At 38.9% G+C, this 24,510-nt stretch overlaps 2 protein-coding genes across 6 annotated transcripts in view; one reads left to right on the top strand and one right to left on the bottom strand.

The window, feature by feature from the left end:
• Positions 1–24,510, bottom strand: part of LOC309389125 (uncharacterized protein) — an 811,977-nt gene that overhangs the window by 667,094 nt on the left and 120,373 nt on the right. The gene's annotated exons all lie outside the window — the stretch shown is intronic.
• Positions 1,100–21,401, top strand: LOC309389118 (arylsulfatase H-like). 5 transcript variants are annotated; one of them, XM_081947108.1, is made up of 12 exons: positions 1,106–1,370; positions 2,999–3,073; positions 4,218–4,287; positions 7,907–8,056; positions 10,793–10,914; positions 11,705–11,827; positions 13,168–13,591; positions 14,417–14,553; positions 16,024–16,158; positions 17,858–18,020; positions 19,540–19,661; positions 20,553–21,395. In XM_081947108.1, exons 3-12 carry the CDS (start codon positions 4,265–4,267, stop codon positions 20,909–20,911), a joined length of 1,758 nt encoding a protein of 585 aa, XP_081803234.1. In that variant the 5' UTR covers positions 1,106–1,370; positions 2,999–3,073; positions 4,218–4,264; the 3' UTR covers positions 20,912–21,395. The 5 variants fall into 5 exon arrangements, with proteins under 5 accessions (XP_081803236.1, XP_081803234.1, XP_081803233.1 ...); XM_081947107.1 differs by having other exon boundaries at positions 1,106–1,649; XM_081947109.1 differs by lacking the exon at positions 2,999–3,073.

Below are 24,510 nucleotides of genomic sequence, written 5' to 3'. Positions count from 1 at the left end.
TAAACATTAGTGTCTTTTCAAACCCAGCCTGCAAGCTACCCTCTCCCTCTCCCCATCTCTTATCCTCTGTTCTCCATTCCTATGTCAGACCAACAATGCCTTTTCTGGGAGGGTCACCCACAAAGGGGCAGGGTGTCCCTATTCTTATATCTGTCAGCCCTGTACAGACAACTTCACAATCCTTGGAAGCAGAGCACATTGACCCATTTTATCTCCAGTGTCTTCCTCCCAGCTTGTAACTGAACTAGATGGGCATTTCTTCCAGCACCCTAGTGGTGGGTTCCAGCCGGTACGGCCCGGTGTGGCCGTTCCAGTAATAGTCAGGAGCAGCGGCCACCGTACCAGTACGGTGGCTCATTTGGCCCACCCGCCTGCCTGCGTTCCATACCTGTTTTTGAAGCAACCGAGCCAATTGCACATGTGCGCACAGCATGCGGCACCTGCGTGACCTCCGATGAGCAGCTGGGTGTCGCAGGAGTGGTAGAGTGCACATACATGCACAGCGCACATCAGGCACATGCACAGTCCACTTCCGGCACATGCACAGCACACTTCTGGCACATGCACAGCACACGTCCCGTACGTGCACGAACAGACCACAAGCAGCATACCAGTAGCAACGGTAAGAACAACCCACCCCTGCAGCACCATGATATAATCATGTACCTTAGTTGGTATTAACTAGAGTTAATTAAGTTTTAAAGTAATATTGTGCTGAAGTGACCCCCAATTTCTTGAACATTTCCTTCATCTAAAAATAGGGTCATTTGAATTACAAAATAAACATTGGATAATTTTGGGGGGGGAAATATATAAATAAAATAGGATAAGGCATTAGTACACAAACACTATAGTTTCAAGAGTTTGCAAACACTTATTTAATATTTAATGCTTCTAGACCGCCCCCTCTCCCGAAAGGGACTTATGAAGAATCTTGGTTACCATGAAGTATAATTAAATGTATTTACAGGCATGTCACAACTGAGTATAAGAAGCAGGAAAGATGGCATCATTAAATTGTATGCCTAATTACAATGATATTCAAAAGATTCTTTTTAAAAAAAATTGTTATGTTTGTAAGAAATCCAACTGGCTGAAAGGCTGCAAAGCTTGCTGTTTCTCCTACAGCAGTTGTTTTGATTTCTCCTAGATGAAAAGCTTTGAAAATAGCTCATTGTGCTCATTCCTGTTTTGGAAAGGCTTCAGTTAAAGGATGTGACGTCCCTTTTTTGGAGACTGGGGACTAGCCATTATGCCGTGTGAGCCCGGACTCTGAAAAACGTCTCTGTTCTCTGATCAGTTCCATATGGGCAGCCGAATGTGAACTGATGTAATCAGCAAGAAGTTCAGGGTTGAGAAAGGAAGCCGAGGTACGCTTGTAGAATTCCTCACATCTCTTACATTAGCTGCTCTCCCCCCACCCTCCCCTGAAGGCTTACAATTACGCATGAGCAGATGGGATTAATGTGAGGAATCCCTTATTGACTTCCAAAGAGTCGAATGAAAAATGCTACACGTGTGACTGTAGTTCAGCGTTCTTGGAAAAAGTAGGAATAAATAAAAGTAGGAATAAACTTCCAACCAAGCTGTCTAGTTGCTATTGTGATTGCTGCTGCTTTATCTCTTCAGAACTGGTGAGATTTCTCCAGGTAATATATTAACTCCTCTTTTTTTTTATTAAATATAGAAGCAATTTGAAAATTTGAAATGTATTTCTGGCACTGAAAAATAAAGTTTAAAATAGACTGGTTTGATAACATCTATTACAAGCTTCTCTGCACAATTTTTTTTTCTCCTAAAAATACTTCTTTGGGCATGAATGATAAGCCTGCATGAACTGCTTTTTTTTAATGCTGCTGTTTTAATGGCTAATTTAATTCTTTGAAAATGGGGGTTTCTGTTTCTTTTTTTATGACTAACGCAACCTTAAGATGCCATGATATCTAAAAATTATCTTAAAAAATCATATGCTTAGATTGATGCAAACATTTTTGGGAAATGAGATACCATTAAAAAAAAGAGCTGTTCATAAGACAAACTTAGTCATCAGTGTACTACATAGTTCATAGGGCTGTGCAAAAAGGTAGATTCGGGTTCTGATGAACTTCATCAAATGCTCTTGTAGGAAATTATCACCCAGCCCTCTCCCAGAAAAATGAAATATCCTAGGAAATATTGAAAAGGCAGAATGTTATATTTTCCTGGATGTGAAAAAGGGAGAAACACATTTTAAACACAAAGTAATTTCCTGCAGCTTCCTGCCCATCCCCAATTTGTCAATGGGCCATTAAGAAGGCCAAGCTAGTCCACTTTACATAATAAAGAGTTCTCCCCTTCAGCTCCAGGGAGATGGGATTAAGGCAGGATAATATTGCCTTTTACTCAACTGACCACATGGCATCTGAGAACTCAACCAAACCTGGATTTAAAACTCAGCCTAGAGAGTTGCCTCTGCATGGGCCCATGTGAGTCTGACGACCAATCAGAATACATTTCTTACACAGGAACAGGAAACAGATAGGTGGGGCCGAACAGATTATAAAAAGCTCTGCAAGCCCTTCTTCACTCTTCTCTTCCCTTCTCTCTTCTCCACCAACATTGAAGCATGTGATCACCTTTTCTGTTCAGGACTCAAGCCATGTGGTCTTGTCCACCATTAAAACCATCTTTCCAAGCAGCCTCCATGTCTCCAGTGTCTTTTTCCCCACTTGGAGCCGAACCCAGAAGGACATTTCTTCCAACACTCTCTCAAAATTACACCATCTGCTTCTGTGGAGGGTTTGTTTTACTTCATCAAAAGGGGTTCTGTTGCATGCATTGCCTGTACTGTATGCAGGAGCTACTGTTAATCAGACTGGCTGATTGAGGTAGATCATTCCTGAGTCCAGTGACTGACCTGCATGCAGGCTCTTCCCCTGTCAGTCTTGAAAGGTAGGTGGTTACATTAACAAAATATTGTAAGTTTGAAAGTACATTTCTCCTGCTCTCCCCTTTGCAGTTGATGGCACTGGTGAGGTTCCCTTCTGAGACATTTGCCATATCCCCATTTCTTCTGCAGACTCAACTGCCTCTGGTATGTTATGGTCTCTTCTACGACTCTTCCACCTGTCATCCACCTACCATTACAACTTCCCCCTATTATTCATGTATTCATAATTTATATACATTTCAAAATATATAATTTTATAAACAATGTGTGTGAGAGAGGGGGGGAGAAGGAGAGAGGGAGAGAAGGAAATGTGCAGCATTCATCTGTTGAAATATCTCTGGCACTTCTATAATGTGTACCTCTAACTTTTGCAGGAGATTTTAGTGACATCTAAGTTAGCCTTCAATAAATTAGAGGGCACTGAATTTGTCTTGATCACTTTTTATTATAAGAACTGAGGAGAAATTTCCTGACAGTTAGAACAATTAATCAGTGGAACAGCTTGCCTCCAGAAGTTGTGAATGCCCCAACACTGGAAGTCTTTAAGAAGATGTTGGATAGCCATTTGTCTGAAACGGTATAGGGTTTCCTGCCTAGGGAGGGGGTTGGACTAGAAGACCTCCTAGGTCCCTTCCAACTCTACTATTGTATTGTATTGTATTGTATTGTATTGTATTGTATTGTATTGTATTGTATTGTATTAAAGCACCTCGGTGTGGTTTGTGCCTAACAGGTTATGCATTTAGGAAGAGATGACATGGAATTCCCTGTGTTTGTTTGTGTGCAATCATGTTTTATGCCTATATTGTTGACATCTGACTTCTAAAAGCTTGGTAACATTTATGAATAGAGATTTGGACAGCAAGGACTTTTACAATTAGCAGCACCTTTCAGTGCATTGCCTATCAATCTTTTAAAGTCTACTTTTAGCCATTCAAGGCAGCATGAGGAATGATAGGTTTTATTGTCAAATGCAGTAGGAAGTCATCAATCTGAAAAAGGGGCAGCACTCTAAAAGTCTGAGTAAGTTGAAAAAACATTGACATATGAGGAAATATGAAGTGCTTTGTTTTTTCTGACCAAAAGCATGGTAAAAGAATGTAATCCCTCTTTTACCATTAAAAGTTATCTGTAAGAAAACAGAAAGAAAAAAAACCTTAGCTTTCAAATGAATTTTATTGACTGAAAACATCTGTGAACAAATTTTGAAGGTATTTAATATTTATCGCACATCAATACAATTTGCAATTATCTGGATTTTTTCTAATATTGTCTTGTTTTTCTCTAGTCTGAGATTCCTCATTTGTCTTCAACTTGATTTTCCTGAAAGAGATCATGGAGTGCTGTGTACATTTCTGGTAAATGAAACAATTATTTCTTTATTAATTTACTAATGTCTCATTAAAAATGTGTACAGTAATTTGGCACAATTGCATTTTTATGAACATTAGATTTAATACTTTTTACATTTATTACAATCCAGTATCGATTAATATGGAAACCAACAAAGAGGATGCATTATTCACCATTAACTCCTTTAACACATAGAATTCCAAGAAAGCTGGCCATAGTGATGATAGAGTTAAATTACGAAGTGTTTGATTATTCATTTTGTTTTATTTCACTAGAACCTAATTACATATGATTAGTTTTTTTTCTCTACTGACTGAGTACTTTAGAGGTAGTCCTCAATTTACACAGTTCATTTAGTGACCTTTCAAAGTTACAATGTCACTGAAAAAAAAGTGACAGGCTTATTTTTCACACTTATGCCCATTGCAGCATCCCGATGGCTACATGATTCACATCTGAATGCTTGACAACTAATTCACTTTTATGACAGTTGCATTGTCCCGGAGTCATGTGGTCCCCTTTTATGACCTTCTGACAAACAAAGTCAAAGGGGAAACCAGATTTACTTAATTGTGTTACTAATTTAAGAACTGCAGCAATTCACTTAACAAATGTGGCGAGAAAAGTCGTAAAATCTTCAAATTTGAACTCATCAAATTTGCAGATGACACCAAGCTAGCAGAAATAGCCAACACTGCAGAAGATAGGCTTACGATTCAGAAAGATCTTGACAGACTTGAACACTGGGCACTATCTAACAAAATGAAATTCAATGGTGAAAAGAGTAAGGTTCTACATTTAGGCAACAAAAACGGAATGCACAGGTACAGTATAGGTGGTACCGTGCTCAATAGTAGTAACTGTGAGAGGGATCTTGGAGTTCTAGTGGACAATCATTTAATAATAATAATAATAATAATAATAATAATAATAATAATAATAATAATAATAATAATAATAATAATAATAATAATATTTTATTTGTTAGCCGCACCCTCTCCCGAAGGACTCGGGGCGGAGTACAATAAAAAACACATAAAATACAAATATGGACAATACATACACAAGAATATAGACGTATACGTGTACGTGGAGGAGGTAGACAGATGAATGGAAACAGTTAAAATCGCAATTTAAAATCCCCTAAATAAAATTACAAAATTAAAAACCCGTCAGGAGCGATATGATTTAAATATGAGCCAGCAGTGTGCTGCAGCTGCCAAAAAAAGCCAACATGGTTCTAGGCTTCATAAACAAGAGGGATGGAATCAAGATTATTTGAAGTGTTAATACCACTTTATAATGCCTTGGTAAGTCCACACTTGGAATACTGCATTCAGTTTTGGTTGCCACAACATAAAAAAGACGTTGAGACTCTAGAAAGAGTGCAGAGAAGAGTAAAAAAAATGATTAGGGGACTGGAGGCTAAAACATATAAAGAACGGTAGCTGGAACTGGATATGTCTAGTTTGAAAAAAGGACTAGGGATGACATGATAGTAGTGTTCCAATATCTCTTCTTTGCCACAAAGAAGAGGGAGTCAAGCTATTCTCCAAAGCACCTGAGGGTAGGACATGAAGCAATGGGTGGAAACTAATCAAGGAGAGAAGCAACCTAGAACTAACACTTGACAGTTAGAACAAATAATCAGTGGAACAAGTGTCTCCATAAGTTGTAAATACTCCAATACTGGAAGTTGTTAATAAGAGATTGCATAACCATTTGCCTGAATATAGGGTATAGGTATAGGGCTTTCTGCCTAAGCAGGAGGTTGGACTAGAAGACCTCCAAGGTTCTTTCCAACTCTGTTATTCTATTCTATTCTAAAATGGGCAAAACTCACTTAACAAAGTTCTCACTTAGCAACATATATTTTGGGCTTAATTGTCATAAATTGAGAACTACCTGTATCTGCATCCACTTTTTAAAAAATAATACAATGGGGAGAAAGAATATGAACCTCTTGTAGAAACCAACCAAGCAACAAAACTGATGATGATCTCACGGGACTTAAGAAGAATGATAATGTAAGTAATAACAGTGTTCACAGAGAAGCAAGCCTCTGGAGTGGGACATGCAGACTGAGAGTGAGGCTTAACTAGCAGCAGGATTCTCTCTATATGGAAAATCCTCCATATAAGGAATTACAGAGAGAGCTCCTGAGCTGCCTAGATTCAGTAACTACTCAAGGCAGCTGCCATTTGTTCAGCTGTTGCAACCACTTCAGAAGGCTGTTAAGAGATTCTTAAAAATGACAATATTAATGCCTGGATATTTGTATCCAGGCAAAGCTTCCTGACAGCCCAGACTGTAATTTCAGACCTTTGAATATTTAACTGCAATAGAGAGAAAAGTGGAGTTTCTGAAATATTTGATGCATTCATGTCTAATTAGAAGAAATTATTACTGCACAACGTCCTTGATCTAAAAATAAGCTGCTTATAGGTAGTAGTCCTCAACTTATGACCACAATTGAGCCCAAAATGTCTGTTGCTAAGTGAGATGTTTATTAAGTACATTTTGTCCCTTTTTACAATCTTTCTTGCCACAGTTGTTAAGTGAATCACTGCAGTTGTTAATTAGTGACCTGGTTGTTCAGTGAATCTGGCTTCCCCATTGACTTTAATTGTCAGAAAGTCACAAAAGGTGATCACATGAACCCAGGACATTTCAACTCAGGATACTACAATATGAGTCAATTGCCAAGCATCTGAATTGCCCATAGGGATGCTGCAACAGTCGTAAGTGTGAAAAATAGTCATAAATTACTTTTTTCAGTGCTGTTATAACTTTGAACAGACTGTTGTAAGTCAAGCACTAACTTTATTTATCCAAAAGAAAGATCCTAATCTTAACAATGAATCAAGTGGGAGAGTGACAGTGGCAGATGTTGGTATAGCCAATGATTTTTGTTCCTTCCCAATCAAACTGGTGTTGTTTACTATCAGTGTGGTTTGAGATCAGGGATTTTTGGTCATGCCATTTAACTGCTAATTGATGGCATGAACCTTTGTGTTCAATTGCCTTCCTGTGTCTACTTTAAACCAAGTAGAATAACAAGCAGTGGCTTCTGCCTTTGCCAATTCTGCTTAGGAAAAAGAATTCTTTATGGAAATATAAAACAACATGAAAATATTGAACACAAGTCATTTGATTGAAAACTTCAAAAACTCTCTGTCTTGGGCAAAAGTGCAGAGAAAAATGGCTGCTTGAAACTGCATTGTTTCATGCTAGTAGTGAAGTCAGAAGTTCTTGACATCTGTGTCTTAGCAATCTACAGCTGAGACTCAGCATGCATTATTCTTTGAATGCCTAAATTCAGATGGGGGGGGGTGTTCTGCCTGATGTGGCTTCACTGCTTTCTAGTCTGATGCATTCTGATTTCAGTAGGAAAATGTGGGACAACACCTTCTGATTACCTTCAGGCAGTGCAAAAAAAAAACACCAGGCTCTCTCTGTTGACATTAATGTCCTTGAGACTGAAGAACAGCATATTCCTTTCATACAATCTAGTCCATTGTTGACTTCTGCAATTTTATAGCCATCTATAAATGTTTATGTGTAGGAAGAACAGCCTTCCTTGAGATCTTGTTAAAATGTCTTACTGTTCTGTCCTGTTTTTAGGAGATACCCAGTTTTAGTTCTAATTTTCTACTTGGTGCTGAAGCCAAATGGATTGGATGCTTCCATCAGCTACAAGCCCAATATTGTCATCTTATTGGCTGATGATTTAGGCATTGGAGATCTAGGCTGCTATGGAAATACTACAGTGAGGTAAAGTATTTCATTTCAGTGCTCTATTTTATTCATTTGTTTATTTCATAGATCCAAGCGCAGGAAATATTTGGAAAGTTTGTAGGGACATAACACATTGGAAAAAAGATCATTGAGTAATCATGCCCTTTCTTATACACAGCATATGAGTAGATAATACTGATAATGTATTATCTATAATCTAGGAATAGATATATATATTAGAAAGTGTTTTTTTAAAGTTATATGCCCAGTAATATTTATTATAAGACTATTATAGGTATTTCCAAGATTTAAAAAATATGTTTTTCCCTCTAAATTTTAATTTTCGGGTAACACGCTCCCTCTTATCACAGAGGACGCAGGAAGCCCCTTTGCAGGGCAGAGCAGAGGAGTTTGGGGAATATCTGCAGGACAAAATCGCTCAGATCCGGAGCGGATGGGCCCCCTTCAGTGGACCAGAGGAGCCGTCAACAGTGAGTCTTGTGAGACCATTCTGGGAGGAGTTTGATTCTGTTGCCCCTGAGGATTTGGACAGGCTACGTGGACGGCTGCGACCCACCACATGTTTAATGGACCCGTGTCCCTCCTGGCTGGTACTGGCATCCTGGGAAGTGATACGAGGCTGGCTCCTGGGCCTAGTGAACGCCTCGTTGGGTGAGGGGTCCTTACCAACCGCCTTGAAAGAGGCGGTGGTGAGGCCCTTACTCAAGAGGCCTTCCCTTGACCCGATGGAGCTAGCTAATTATTGTCCAGTCTCCAACCTTCCCTTCCTAGCGAAGGTTGTAGAGAATGTGGTGGCACAGCAGTTCCCGCGACACCTTGACGAATCCGAATATCTAGACCCACGCCAGTCCGGCTTCCGACCCGGGCACAGCACGGAGACGGCCTTGGTCGCGTTGGTTGATGATCTCTGGAGGGCCAGAGATAGGGGTTGTTCCTCTATCCTGGTCCTATTAGATCTGTCAGCGGCTTTTGATACCATCGACCATGGTATCCTATTGCGCCAGCTGGAGGGGATGGGAGTTGGAGGCACCGTTTTGCGGTGGTTCGGCTCCTACCTCTCCGACCGGACGCAATGTGTGTTGGCAGGGGGGCAGAGGTCAACCCTGAGGCCACTCACTTGTGGTGTGCCACAGGGGTCGGTCCTCTCGCCCCTTCTGTTCAACGCATATGTGAAGCCACTGGGGGAGATCATCCGTGGTTTTGGGGTCGAATATCATCTGTACGCTGATGATACTCAGCTGTACATTTCCACCCCAAACCACCCCAACGAGGCTGTCGAAATGATGTCCCGGTGTTTGGAAGCCGTCGGGGTCTGGATGGGGGACAACAGACTCAAGCTCAACCCCTCCAAGACTGAGTGGCTGTGGTTACCGGCACCTCGGTTCAACCAGTTGACACCATCACTGGCCATAGGGGGCGAGCAATTGCCCCCTGTGGAACGGGCACGCAATTTGGGCGTCCTCCTAGATGCCCGGCTGTCGATGGACGACCATGTGGCAGCCGTGGCAAGGGGGGCATTCCACCAGGTTCGCCTGGTGCGCCAATTGCGTCCCCTACTGGACCGGGATGCCCTACGCACGGTCACTCATGCGCTGGTGATGTCTCGTCTGGACTACTGCAATGCCCTCTACATGGGGCTTCCCCTGGGACGCGCCCGAAGACTACAGCTAGTTCAGAATGCAGCCGCGCGGGCCATCACGGGGAGTATCAGGTCCTCCCACATTACACCCCTCCTGCGCGAGCTGCACTGGCTGCCTGTGGTTTTTCGGGTGCGTTTCAAGGTGTTGATCACCATCTTTAAAGCGCTCCATGGGACAGGACCTAGCTACCTGCGGGATCGCATCCTACCGCACACATCCCTGCGACCAATTCGCTCTCACAGGGAGGGACTCCTCTGGATGCCGTCCACCAAGCAATGCCAACGGGCGGCGCCTAGGAGTAGAGCCTTCTCTGTGATGGGCCCAACCCTCTGAAATGACCTCCCCCCCGACATCAGAACTACCACCGACTTCCGCTCCTTCCGACAAAAACTAAAGACTCACCTGTTTCGATTAGCCGGCCTGGCCCACTCATAGTTTTATCTTACCTCCTGGCAGATATTTTAATTGGGGAATTTCATGGGTAATTATTTTAAATTCAATTTTTGGGGGGTATTTTTAGGGGTTGTTTTTAAATACTGCTTTTAATGCTTTACTTGAAGGTACAGTTTTATATAGCCTCCTCCATTTATGTATTTATGTATTTATTTATATGCATCCTATTTGTGTTTTAACCTGACTGTACACCGCCACGAGTCCCTTTTGGGAGAGGGGGCGGTCCAGAAATACGAAATAAAGTAAAGTAAAGTAATAGCTAATTAAATTATTAATTGGAGCTGACCAGCTTTTATCCCATGATGATAATAGAAACAGCTGTTGAAACAGCTGTGCAGTGTTTCAGATCCTTCAGAGGTTTCTTATATGGTATCTGTCAGCACTGCCTTCATATCCAAAGATCACCAAACATTAGCCACTGCTTCTGAAGGTGTATAATTATAATTGGCTTTTTCTGTTGTATGGAATGTTTCTCTCTGTTTCACCTCCATTACCCAAGTTCTCCCTTTGCTAGAAGAATGGTCCAATAAACAACTTTCATACATGTATGTTTCTAGATTTAAGTGAATTTTGACATGGGCAAGAATGCTCTGTTTTGCAATGGCTAACATCCCCCACCAAAATATTCCAATGAAACATGTATTGACATCTTTCTTAGGACTCCTAATGTTGATCGGTTAGCAAAAGAAGGGGTAAAACTTACTCAGCATGTTGCTGCAGCTTCCGTTTGCACACCAAGCAGAACTGCTTTCTTAACTGGAAGATATGCAATCCGATCAGGTTTGTTATCATATTTAAGTATCAAGTGGAAACTATTAGACATAATAGTGGGAAATGATTTTTATATGGAATATTAATGTCTTGTGGTAAGTAAAGCTTGGGCTAAATAATTGGTTGAGCTCTACCATATATTCCAAAAGCGGAACTGTTTTCCACCTTCCCACTGTTTTAGAATTTAGATTATAATTCCAAAAAATGTAACCCAGCCTATCTGGAAGGGTGTTGAAGAATAAATTTACCATTTTTCTCCTTTCCCATTAACTGCTTACTGATTAATTTTTTAAAAAATTGCACTAATTGCATAAAAAGTTGGACCATAAGAAAGGCTGAATGCCAAAGAATTGAGGCCTTTGAACTATGGTGCTGGAGAAGACTCCTGCGAGTCCCTTGGACTGCAAGGCGATCAAACCAGTCAGTCCTAGAAGAGATCAACCCTGACTGTTCTTTAGAAGGCCAGATCCTGAAGATGAAACTCAAATACTTTGGCACCTAATGAGAAGGAAGGACTCACAGTAGAAGAGCCCAATACTGGGAAAGATTGAGGGCAAAAGAAGAAAGGAACGACAGAGAATGAGGTGGCTGGATGGAGTCACTGAAGCAATAGGCTTAAATGGACTCCAGAGAATGGTAGAGGACAGAAAGACCTAGAGGAAAGTTGTCCATGGGGTCACGATGGGTTGGACACAACTTTGCAACTAACAGCTGCAACAAAGTTGCATAGATGGTTGACCGATTACAGTCCACAGACATGGACTGGTTGTCTTGTTTTTAATTTATGTTTTAAATTTAGGTATGGAGCAAACTGCTGGTTATCGTGTCCTTCAGTCAGTTGCTAGTTCTGGTGGTCTTCCTCCAAATGAGACCACGTTTGCAAAGATATTGCAGAAACAAGGCTACAGCACAGGTTTAATAGGTAAGGATATTACTTATTTGCCTGCAAATATTGGAAAGAAAAAGCAACATATCATATGGCTTTCAATTTGGATAATTTTAATCAGAACTGTCCTTTCCGCTAATATCTTTATCTGAAGTTTCCAAGTATAACAGAAGATTTAATTCAAGCTTGTTTGGTAAGAAGCATTCGCTAATTTTTAATTTGAGAAAATATTGCATTCAATTTAGGATTAACTAAGCACCCAGTTGTAAAATTAATTTGCTTCAGTTGATGAACTGAACTGAAATTATTCCATAAAGGTCAAGAGGAAGTTAGAAATTGAGGTTATTCTAGATAAAGGACAACATGTTATCTTAATACTGAACAAACGTTTCAGTAATTACAGCCAGCCAATCACACAACCCGAAATCAGACCAGGACTCAGAAAGGTATTTAAAGGCCAGGGCTTCCCCAGACAAGCACAGTCCAAAGTGCACTGAAGATGTCTTCTTGAATGGGGATGAAACATTTGCAACAAATCGCCAAGCTCTGAGCTCAAACCAACAACATAATAACTACCAACCCAAACTACTAATATTCCTAGTCCTATAGAATTTCTCCGTTTATTAGAAATTGGTGGACTACCTCCATATTTGGGATGGATCATCAATAGAAAAGAATAATGTTAGGAATAATTATTCATATAAATTAAATAACAATTCCATCATATATGTACTATGATTGGTAAATACATGTTAGGTTTCCAAGAAAATATGTTCTTGTCTTCCTTCTTTTGAAGATCAAAATGTTTAATCTTAAAAAAAATTAAACAAGACTTATAATATTTTAATCTTTTGATTAAAATGAATTTATTTTAATTGAAAGATTAAAGATTGTTAGAAGTCTTGTTTAGACAAACCTTATCTGTAATAACATTTGTTTCCTGTGAAAGATGCCATTTTTCATATTTTTAATCATTCCTATATAATTATTGCGGCTGATCCCACAGTCAGCTAGATGTTTGCCATGCCATGTCTCTTTTCTAATTTTCATTTGGTCTTTCTTGTAGGCCAGTTTGGTTATTATGTTTTAATTAATAGTTATACATTCTTTTGAGTTACTGGTGTAAAGCAGTTGGTACTTTTTAAGAGTACATAATAAATAATAAAGAATACACACACACAATAAAATTGTATATATACAAGAAAATTGTAGCTAATTTTCACTCCTGATTATGCAAAAATAGAATATGTTTGAAATGAGTTATGAAATATAAAAAAATGTTGTTAAACTAAGCCTGTCTTTGCTATCAGTTACTGATATTCATGTCTCCTTTGCTTCTTTTTTGTTTTGTTTTGTTTTTTCATCATGTATTTCAGGAAAGTGGCATCAAGGTTTGAATTGTGAATCTCGTAACGACTACTGCCACCATCCATTAAATCATGGATTTGATTATTTTTATGGGGTACCACTTTCACTAATGAATGACTGCCAAATCTTGCAGCCCCCTGAGTTGGATCCGGCACTGCGAAAGAAACTCTGGCTTTATACTCAGATAATTACCCTTGCTCTACTGACCTGTGTAGTAGCAAAATTAACTCATCTTGTTTCTCTCAGTTGGAAAACCATCTTCTGTTTGGCTGTGTTTGACTTCTTCTTCTTTATTTTCTGGTACTCAAGATATGGCTTTTTGAGATATTGGGAGTGTATTATAATGAGAAACTATGATATTATACAGCAGCCAATGAAAATAGAAACAGCTGCACCTCTTATGCTGAAAGAAGCCCTTTCTTTTATTAAAAGGTATGTTATTTTTTTCTGGAAAAACTTTATTTTTTTAATTTAATAATTTAGAACAAGGAAAATATTAATAAAAAAGAAGAAGGGCATTACAATTGATTATTTGCTTCATCTACATGTTGGATATCCCGTCTAGATGTAGATATTATATAGATATAGATTGCATGGATGAATGATTGGATGATAAATAGATAGATAGATAGATAGATAGATAGATAGATAGATAGATAGATAGATAGATAGATAGATAGATGATAGATAGATGATAGATAGATTTATGCAAAGATTCAATAAGAAACAGCCATTATTTATTATAATTGTTCTATACATAATCTACCTCTGTAATCCATGCATTCATAAATTACTTATTGTTCTTATTAATGAAATCCTCATTCTTTTAGGGGTAACATATTGAATGCTGTACAACGATAAGTGAAATTGAAACAAAAAATAGGTTGGTCACCGATAGCTACTTTTAACAGTTTTTTCTCTGTTTTTCTGAAGCATCAAGAAAATTAACATTAGCTCTCAGCTAGATAGGGACTAATTAATTGTAAAGATATTTTGAAATTCAACCAAGGGCTGTGTGAATCTAAGCTGAGAACTATAGTATAGATACTATGCCCCTTACAAAGCAAGTATTCTTGAAATACTACAGAAACAAGGAAGCATGTTGAGCTTTCATAAATGAGAACACAGTGTTATTGGTGGTTTGGTTCAAAGCATCATGTACCAATAGTACAATTATTTTGCAAAATATAAATTGCCCTTCCCCAAATAATAATGTCATGAATAATTATTACAGGCAAAATTTTCTTATTTTTTTAGAAACAAACAAGGTCCATTCCTCCTCTTGGTTTCTTTCTTGCATGTTCATACTCCTCTGGTTACTACAGAAAATTTCATTGGCAAGAGCAATCATGGATTATATGGTGATAATGTAGAAGAGATGGACTGGATGGTGGGTAGGTACATCTTAATTATATTATTGGTTTTGTTTCTAGGCTGTCATATACCAGTATATCAAAAATACTTCGAGGTGGTGTGTCTATATGTGTAACTTCGATTAATAAACAAAGCAATTAAATCATTCAAATATTATTAAGAAGAATAAAAAATATATAATATTTATATTAAAACTTGCAGTATGTTAAATGTGATCAGCAAGGACACTTTGTGGGAGAGATGAATGTTGTTAGTAGGCATACATTAAGATCTTATACATGCCTACAGGTAGTCTTCGACTTACGATCACCATTGAGTCCAAAATTCCTGTTGCTGAAACATTTGTTAAGTGAATTTTGCCCCATTTTATGACCTTTCTTGCCACAGTTATGAAGTGAATCGCTACAATTCTTAAGTGAATCTGGCTTCCCCATTGACTTTGCTTGTCAGAAAGTTGCAAAAAGTGGCCCACAACACTTCAACCATCATAAATATGAATTAGTTGTTAAGTGTCTAAACTTTGATCATGTGACCATGGGGGTGATGCAGTGGTTGTTAAGTGTGGGAAATGTGTGGAAAATGTAAGGGACCTACATAGAATCGATGTACTTCGTCTCAGTTATTGAAATAAAACTAGTGTCACAAAGCAGATAAAAATTAATAAAATTAAATTAATGAGATAAAATGAGATAATGAGATAAAATAGAATTAAAAGTAAAATAAGGTCACAAAGGTAAATAAAATTAGAATCAAATCAAAATGTTCCTGGCAAGGGTCCTGAAACAATAAAGATATTGCCAGCTATTACCTATAAGAATGTATAATATTCTTTAATTCATTATGAGATTAGGTAAAGTAAAAAGAATCAATACAAGTTGAAACATGAGTTACGAAAAGTATACTAAGTTTCTATCATAGTTCATGGTATGATTGATAGTAAAGATGTACAGGAACGTTTGTTTCAATAGCTCCTAATTTGCAGTAACAAAGGTGTTAATTTTCTGGCATCTTCTTTGAAAACTTCAACTTGCAATTCATTGCAACATCCCAGGATTAAAACTAAAAGCATTAATATAGCAATTTGATTGAAATATAAGACAGAATTATGTCTGTTAACATGAGTATCTAAATAGACATTGCCAGGGATTATGCTAGCCTCAATTTATTGTTCTGTGTCAAATATGCCTTCTAAAATTACAAATAAAGGTATTGATAAATAGTATGGAACAAGTGATTGTTGGAAAGAAACATAATTCATAATCTGAACTGTGGGTCTTTTAAAGAATCTAGGAGTAAAAACATGCCCTTAGGCTCTCTTGTCTGCACAATTCTTGGGATTATGTTATGAAAATTTGGTTTTTAATTTAATGAAACAATGTAACAATATTAGCATCATGCATAAACTAATCAAGATCACCAAAAATAGATGATATAGTAGAATTTTGCCTGACTTAAAAGTTGGTGATACATAAGTGATGTTTTCTTTGCAGGAAAAATTTTGGATACTCTTGATAAAGAAAATTTGAAAAACAGTACTCTGACATATTTTGCTTCTGACCATGGTGGACACTTAGAGGCTTGGGAAGGAAATAGTCAACGAGGTGGTTGGAATGGTATATACAAAGGTGAGAGTAACCCTCATATGTTTCTTTAAAAAATTGTTTTGCATTTTCAAAGCCATGGTATGCTATTTGAAACATAGTTTAAATATGAAACATTGAAATTTGGGTTAAGCAAAGTCTAGTAGATCAATGAAGCATGCATCTGCAATCATAAGATGCAAAATAGGAGTTTAATTCATGCAACTTGCTAGAATGAAAGAAATTAGCAATTTAATAGAAAATATGAACTTATCTATGGAAAAGGCAAGTCTTAACAGAGTTTGTTGCACAATCTACAGGATGAAAATGTGACTGTTAAATCTCTTGGTTTTCTTTGATTTTCTCCTTGTACTATCCTCTTTTATTGGGTAGTTAGGATGGAATGTGGACCAAAGCACTTATCCTTGAAGAAAGAGCTGTAATAATAACTCTATGAAGTTCCACATAGATCTATCTGAATTAATGCTGTTAATATCCTGGAAAGATCTATTTTGCAAGACCTGATGATTATAAGTCCCCTGGGAAACACAAAGCATTAATAAGTACTGTTATATGTAGATATCAATGTGCTTAGGAATACCATCCTGACCATCTGCTTGACTTACTGATCATTTGTGGGACTATTTCTCCCTAAGAATATCTACCACCCCACTAGATCAGATAGGATGGGCTTGCTCCAGGTCTTACCAGCAATTCAAGAGATCTCCTCCCTTCTAGCCTTTTTGAAGGCCCTTTAAGACCTAGACTTTTACTGGGATGCTGGGATTGTATGAATGCAATGAGAACAGTATGGAATGGGGGTTGCTTTGGACATCCCAAGGGGAATAATTATCACTCAGAATATTTGCTTATTGTTTTATTATTTGTATTGTTTTATTTATTGGTTTTATGATTGTTGTGAGCTGCCCAGAGTTGCTTTAAGATAGATATTAAGATATTCATTTAAATAAATAAATAATGTATTTTCATTTTTCTACTTGTTTCTTTTAGTTGAAAATCTAAATAATTGTCCATGGATTCTTGCTTAGGAATCTGATGTCCTAAAAGGTCCTATTGTTTATAAGACCTTTGACCCTACAACCTAACTAAGATAAAAGTGGTAAAAGTACTGAGTTCTGGCTGAAAATTCTCTGAGTTTGCAAAACTTTTCACAAACACACACTTATGAAGAAATCAGCAGCAACTGCAAGACTAAGAAAAGAGGCTTGCAAGAAGGGAGAAAATGAAGGGGAGGAGGAGATCCCTCAAGTTGTTGTCAACTCTTAGCAACCACATTTCTCCCTAAAATCTGTTTGTCATCTATTCTAATAGCTCCTCTATTCCACTCCTTACTATTGTCTTTATTCATTTATCAAATTTATATAGCCACCCATCTCACAGGAAGAGACTCTGGACAGCATACTGTGTCTATGCTGCTGGCCATCCTGTTCTTTGATTCCTTTCAATTTTCCCAGCATTAGAGTCTTCCCAGAGAGCTAGTTCTTTGCATAATGTCAGAGATGAAGGAGAGAGACAGAGAGAGGGGGAGAGAGAGAGAGAGAGAGAGAGAGAGAAGGAAGGAGGGAAGGAAAGAAGGAAGGAAGGAAGGAAGGAAAGACAGAAAGAGAAAGAAAGAAAGAAAGAAAGAAAGAAAGAAAGAAAGAAAGAAAGAAAGAAAGAAGAAAGAAAGAGATAGAGAAAGAGAACGAGAGAAAATATGAAATGTTTTGTATGTTATTTTAAGGTGGAAAAGCCATGGGAGGTTGGGAAGGAGGAATCCGTGTTCCAGGATTATTTAGATGGGCAGGAGTGCTGCCAGAGGGCAAAGAGATTGCTGTACCAACAAGCCTAATGGACATCTTTCCCACATTGGTTCACTTGGCTGGTGAAACAGTGCCACAAGACAGGTATGGATGCTACAGGACTTAATACCTTAAACCTGGTGATCCCCAAAACTAGTGAAAAGTACTTAGTGGTACAAGCCTGCTATGATTCTGATTTACTGACTTTCAGAATGTTTCAATCTGTTCCTTCCGTTCTTCAACTATGCTGATTTTATTTTAAAAGGAAAAAAAGATGGATGAAGCAATGGGAAAACTTGGGAGGTTTCAAATTAAAGAAGTAAATGTATTTTTCATAAATGTTCAGAAATGAAGTTAGATAGTTGCATGATCAAAAGTAATATAAGCAGAATGTTTTTGTTCTATATTTAGGAACACAAGTCCATATGGCTGGGTGAATGGATGGGAAGTTGTTTGATATTGCTGAATTGCTATTCTTCCCATGGAATAGCACTTACAGTGTCCAAAATAACCTCAGTACGCTAGTAGAAAGTTTTACCCACATATTGCTACAGGTATGAACCTGTAGCAATATAATGGAAGAATAATATTTTGGAGGTGCTTGAGAGAAAACCGAGTATTCATGTTCTCATATAAAGATCTCATTAAAAGTTTGATTAACTCCTCATGATTTCATGAACATGTCTATGGAGTCTTATTGGCGGCAATACAGAAGTGTCTTTTTCAGGAATTAAAAAAAAACAGTTTATCTCACAGTTCTGACAGTCAATGAAGACTCCCATCTAAGGAAGAAAACAATCCAAAAATAGCCTTTTAGTTGATATGCTTAAAGAAACAATAAAAACGGATTAATAAATGCATTAGGGTGAGGAAGAACTGTTCTGCCTTGTTTAATATAACATAGGACTGTGATGGCGAACCTATGACACATGTGCCACAGGTAGCACACGGAGCCATATCTGCCTCAACGGCAGCTTTCGGCAGCCTTCGGCAGCCCTCAGCTCCAGCGAACATGCGCACACCCGCCAGCTGATTTTCAGCCTTCTGGAGAGCCGGGGGAGGATGTTTTTGCCCTCCCCAGGCTTCAGGAAATCCCCCCTCCCATGTGGAGATCGCTCGCGCATGCGCAGGTGGGTAGGCACATGCACGAGATAGCACACACATACACAGTTTTGGTATACCTTTAGAAAAAGGTTAGCCATCACTGACATAGGAGAACTTAGGAAATGGTGTTCTTTTGCTATAAAGTCTCTTCCACTCCTCTTGTAAGAACTAATGAATTAAGATAGCATACAAAGTCTGTTCACTTGTGCTCAAAGAGGTTAGTACTTTGTACTCAAAACATCATCCCAACCAGAAATTCAAGTTCACTTTAATGAACGCTGCAGGTCTGCAGAAGTAAATAAAGAATCTTTTCTGCCTGTAGAATTCTGCACATATTACAAAAATTCACATGTACAAGAATTTGGAATTTCAAGTGATTTGGACTGTATTTATATATAGCAGATGTAGCAGCTATATTCATGCAGTGTATTAATAAATGTTCGGTTGTTGGACTATTAATGCAAGGCTCTGAATTACTCCAAATACATCTGCTGAAGCTCTGTGCTTGTTGTCCTTTTAGGGTAATTGATGGCCGGAATTTGATGCCTTTGTTGCAAGGATTGGTTCATCATTCAGAGCATGAATTTATGTTTCATTACTGTGGAATATACTTACATGCAGTGCGGTGGTATGAGAAGGAGAGTAAGTGTCAAGGGTTCCTTCAAACAAAACCTAATTTTCCTGGCAAAGCACTGTTTCCTTAAAAGCTTATTGTGCTTCATCTTGCAGGGTTACGACTGATATGATCTGCATTTTGATTTGACTTTTCCCAATTAGAACAAAATGTATCCTCCCAATTTTAGCCCCTTTCCAAATGTAGGGATACCCCTAAACTACACCACTACTGGCACCAAAAGTGATACCAAGCATAATTATTTCAAAAGGCTAATTTTAGTTCCAAGTCTTTAAACGTGGGCAGGATTAATTTTGATGTCAGAATAATTGATATAAAATTGCTGTGGACCTAATTCAGAAAATTGTATTGTTCTGTAAGAATTAACATGACATTGACATAGCATTTGATTGTAGTACAGTTATATCATAAAGACATATAAAAAATCACAGAGAGAAAAAAATCTGTAAGTAATATGGGTAAGAGAGGTGAAGCTATATTACAAGCAAATGCACTGCCTCTTTAATGTGTTAAAAAAATAAATAAAGGAATGGAACTGTTAGATATTGAGACCGGAGCAATAGGATCCACCAAAGTCCTCCATTCCAGTGGGAAAATACTCAAGCTGATTGGCTGAGCCGTCTGTCAGAGAGGCCAGTGCTGGATCTGTACATAGTTTGCTGAATAAAGAGCTGTTGTTCTCAGTGAGCCTGAATCCTATCTCATCCGTTCACCCTATCTAACAGAAACAGTAGCATATTTCTTTTTTAAAAGAGAATGCAGCTGATAGGCAACATAACAAGATTAATTGTCTCAACTGCCAGTCTAGAATTAAAACAGTTCTATTGGGGGAAACTAGACTCTTTAAAACTTGTTCATCGTTTGCTTCCATTTTAATAAATCAGATTCTTTCCCATCAGGCGGAAATGTGTGGAAAGCCCATTATGTGAGCCCTGTTTTCCAACCTGAAAGATCTGGAGCCTGTTATGTCAGTAAGTACTGTCCATGTTCTGGAGAAGGGGTCACCCATCATGATCCCCCTCTACTGTTTCATCTCTCAAAAGACCCTTCAGAAGCCAAGCCTCTGTCAGCAGACAGTGAACCACAATTTCACACAATTCTTGAGAGAATGAACAAAGCTGTAGAAGAGCATCGCAAAACACTCACTCCTGTCCCACCACAGCTGTCTGCCTACAACATCATCTGGAAACCATGGCTCCAGCCATGCTGTGGGTCATTTCCATTTTGTTACTGTGACAAAGAAAAGAACAATATGTAATATGGTCATCATTTCTGAAGTTGTTTGTCTTTCGTGCTTTATCAAGTCTAGAAAAAGAAGCCCTCTAAATAATGTCGCACTCACTGGATGAAATAAAGAGGAGAGTTTAAAATGTGTTGTGTTGCAAAGAAAGATTCCATCTCAGGTTAGATGTGGGTTTCAGTGTGAGTGTTTGCGTTTCCAGGATTAATGACATAAATGAGAAAAGTAGATTGCCAATGGTCCAATGGAGATGAAGAGCCTTTCTAAAGGGGGAAAATGGATAGAGAGCTCTTGATGGAACTTGGCCAGTTCGCTTTACTTTTTCAAGGGCATAAATAGGATTTAGCCACCCACTCAAGTTACCATTTAGTCCCATTTCTACCAATCTTTCTCTGCCTAGACAGACATGATGTTCAGTTGGCTATAATCATCCACCAGATGAGCAAGTACATCACTTCCTGTTCTTCCAGTTAGCTCCTGATCTTCCTATCAGGATGCCTGCTTCTCCTTACTCTACTCCACTGCTGGTCAAAGGTTGCTTCTCCTTATCACAGTCTTTTAACTTCCTGCTAGCAGTAGTATTTCAGCTTTTGCCAGCCTGCCTGATCCTTGTTTATATACTCAGATTAATTTGGTCTGGGGACAAATAAGGCACCAAATAAATAAGTCCATGGATTACCTCCTAATATCTCTAAGGCAGGATACCTCATATACGTAGAACAAATGTATGATAAACACTGTTTTATTTTATTTAGATAAAAAGCCTATAGCTATCCTTTTCAGCTCAAATCACACATGTTGCTTTTCATAGTGTGTGCATCTTCACAAAGTCTTTTTTAAACATCAAATGAAAAATACCATAAGGCTGAATTTTGGAACATATTTTTCTTGTTTTTGTTTAAATTTCATTGAAATTCTACATATAAAATAAACATAAAAATGCAATACATAAACATGTATAGAAACAACCCTGTAAATTCCAAACTCAATTCCTAACTTAAAAATATATAGTGTACTTCCACATTTCTCTTTCCTCAGAGATCATTAATTTTTATTAATTTTATACCATTCTAAACACTATTTAAATTTTTCATTATCTCCCCTTATTTAATCTATAAAACCCTGTATCATCCCATTATTTTCTCTACTTTAATCCATAAACAACCTTTGAGAAAAACCTCTGAAAATTTACTTCTCATTAGTCACCTTTGTTTTTCCATATCTTACAAGACTTAAATAGCTAATCTTCAACATTTGCAATTTCTTTTTTCATTTATGTACATATAATAAACTTGCCACAGGGTTTATGTACAACAGTAAGAGTGTCTTCCAAAAATTCTTAAAAGTAAAGTTCTGGTTTCATCTGAAAGGTGATTGCTGTCATTCTCACCAATGTCTTATGGATCACCAATCAATTTTTTTTTGGGAGGGGGAGCACTTCACAAGTCTGCCACATATGGTAATAATCCTCTTTTCCACAATTCTAACATTTACTTGAAATGGCTGAAACCAGAAGCGTCACAGCGAGAACGGCTGAGAAAATAGCGAGCGCCGTGGAGCTTCATGAAAAACCCAGCAGGCAAACCGTTATCGGGAGGTCGTTGGAACCAGAACCGTCCTGAAGGGATGGTGAAGAAGGAGAGGCGTTTTGAATGACCATGAGGAGCAAGGTAAGCTCCTCGGCAGGTTGGAAACAAGCTCTTCAGACTGATGGTGGTGGCCATCTTTCAATGACTGCTCTGGAGTCAGGGCAACCAGACCAAGTTTGGAGCAGGAGCAGTGTTTAGACAAAGTGTTGGGACTGGGAGAATGGCTGACCTCAATACTAGGAAAGATTCTGGAAAAGATAATCAAGCAACGAATTAGCGAACACCTAGAAGCAAACGGAGTAACAACCAAAAGCAATATGGGTTTGCCAAAAACATCATGCCAGACTAACCTTATTGCATTCTTTGACAAAGTGACAAAATTAGTGGACCAGAGGAATGTTGTCAATATAGTTTACTTGGGCTTCAGTAAGGCATTTGATAAGGTAGACCATAACCTACTACTAGATAAAGTAGAAGAATGTGTGTTAGACAGCATCACCACCAGATGGATTCGTAACTGGCTGGCCAACCGCACTCAACGTGTAAGTCCTCAATGGAACTGCATCTACATGGAGGGAGGTATGCAGTGGAGTACCCCAAGGCTCTGTTTTGGACCCAGTACTCTTCAACATCTTCATCAATGATTTGGATGAGGGAATAAATGGGGAACTCATCAAATTTGCAGATGACACCAAGCTGGCAGGAATAGCCAACACTCCAGAAGATAGGCTAAAGATACAGAAGGATCTTGACAAACTTGAGCATTGGGCATTATCTAATAAAATGAAATTCAATGGTGAAAAGAGTAAGGTTCTACATTTAGGCAACAAAAACAAAATGTACTGGTACAGTATAGGTCAGTGATGGCGAACCTTTTTTGGCTCGCGTGCCACAAGTGGGGGGGAGCACAGGGGGGTCGAGTGCAGGCGTGCCGCACCCATAATGCAACGTGCAGTGCCCCCCAGTGCGCATGCGTGCACAACGCGCGACCCCCCCCCCCATTTTTACATGTTTTTACATTCCTCGGACGGTCCCTGAAGCCTTCGGAATGCTTAAAACCACCCTCTGAGCAAACCGGAAGTGACTTCCGGGTTGCTCGGAGGGTGGTTTTAAGCGCTCCGAAGGCGTCAGGGAAGCCTCGGACGGTCCCTGAAGCCTTCGGAACGCTTAAAACGACCCTCCGAGCAAACCGGAAGTGACTTCCAGTTTGCTCGGAGGGTGGTTTTAAGCGTTCCGAAGGCTTCAGGGACGGTCCCTGAAGCCTCCGGGGGGCGGGGGAGGCTCTTTTCGCCCTCCCCAGGCTCCTATAAAGCCTCTGGAGCATGGGGAAGGCGAAAAATAGCTTTTAAAAAGGTGAACTCAGCTGGCCAGCGCGCACATGCGCGCTGGCCAGCTGACAGGGCAGCGCCTCGCGTGCCCTGACAAGTGGCACGCGTGCCATAGGTTCGCCATCACGGGTATAGGTGGTACCTTGCTCAACAGTAGTAACTGTGAAAGGGATCAAGGAGTCCTAGTGGACAATCATTTAAATATGAGCCAGCAGTGTGCAGCAGCTGCCAAAAAACCCAACTCAGTTCTAGGCTGCATCAACAGAGGGATAGAATCAAGATCACGTGAAGTCTTTAAGAAGATGTTGGATAGCTATTTGTCTGAAACGGTATAGGGTTTCCTGCCTAGGCAGGGGGTTGGACTAGAAGACCTCCAAGGTCCCTTCCAACTCTACTATTGTATTGTATTGTAAGTGTTAATACCACTATATAATGCCTTGGTAAGGCCACACTTGGAATACGAGTCCCTTTTGGGAGAGGGGGCGGTATATAAACGCTAATAATAAATAAATAAATAAATAAATAAATAATAAATAAATAAATAAATAAATAATAAATACTGCTATCAGTTTTGGTCACCATGATATAGAAAAGATGTAGAGACTCTAGAAAGAGTGCAGAGAAGAGCAACAAAGATGATTAGGGGACTGGAGACTAAAACATATGAAGAACTGTTGCAGGAACTGGGTATGTCTAGTTT

Source organism: Natrix helvetica (assembly GCF_964273705.1).
Source record: "Natrix helvetica genome assembly, chromosome: 3".
In the NCBI taxonomy this organism is placed as follows: domain Eukaryota; kingdom Metazoa; phylum Chordata; class Lepidosauria; order Squamata; family Natricidae; genus Natrix; species Natrix helvetica.
This window is presented reverse-complemented; position numbering and strand designations above follow the sequence as displayed.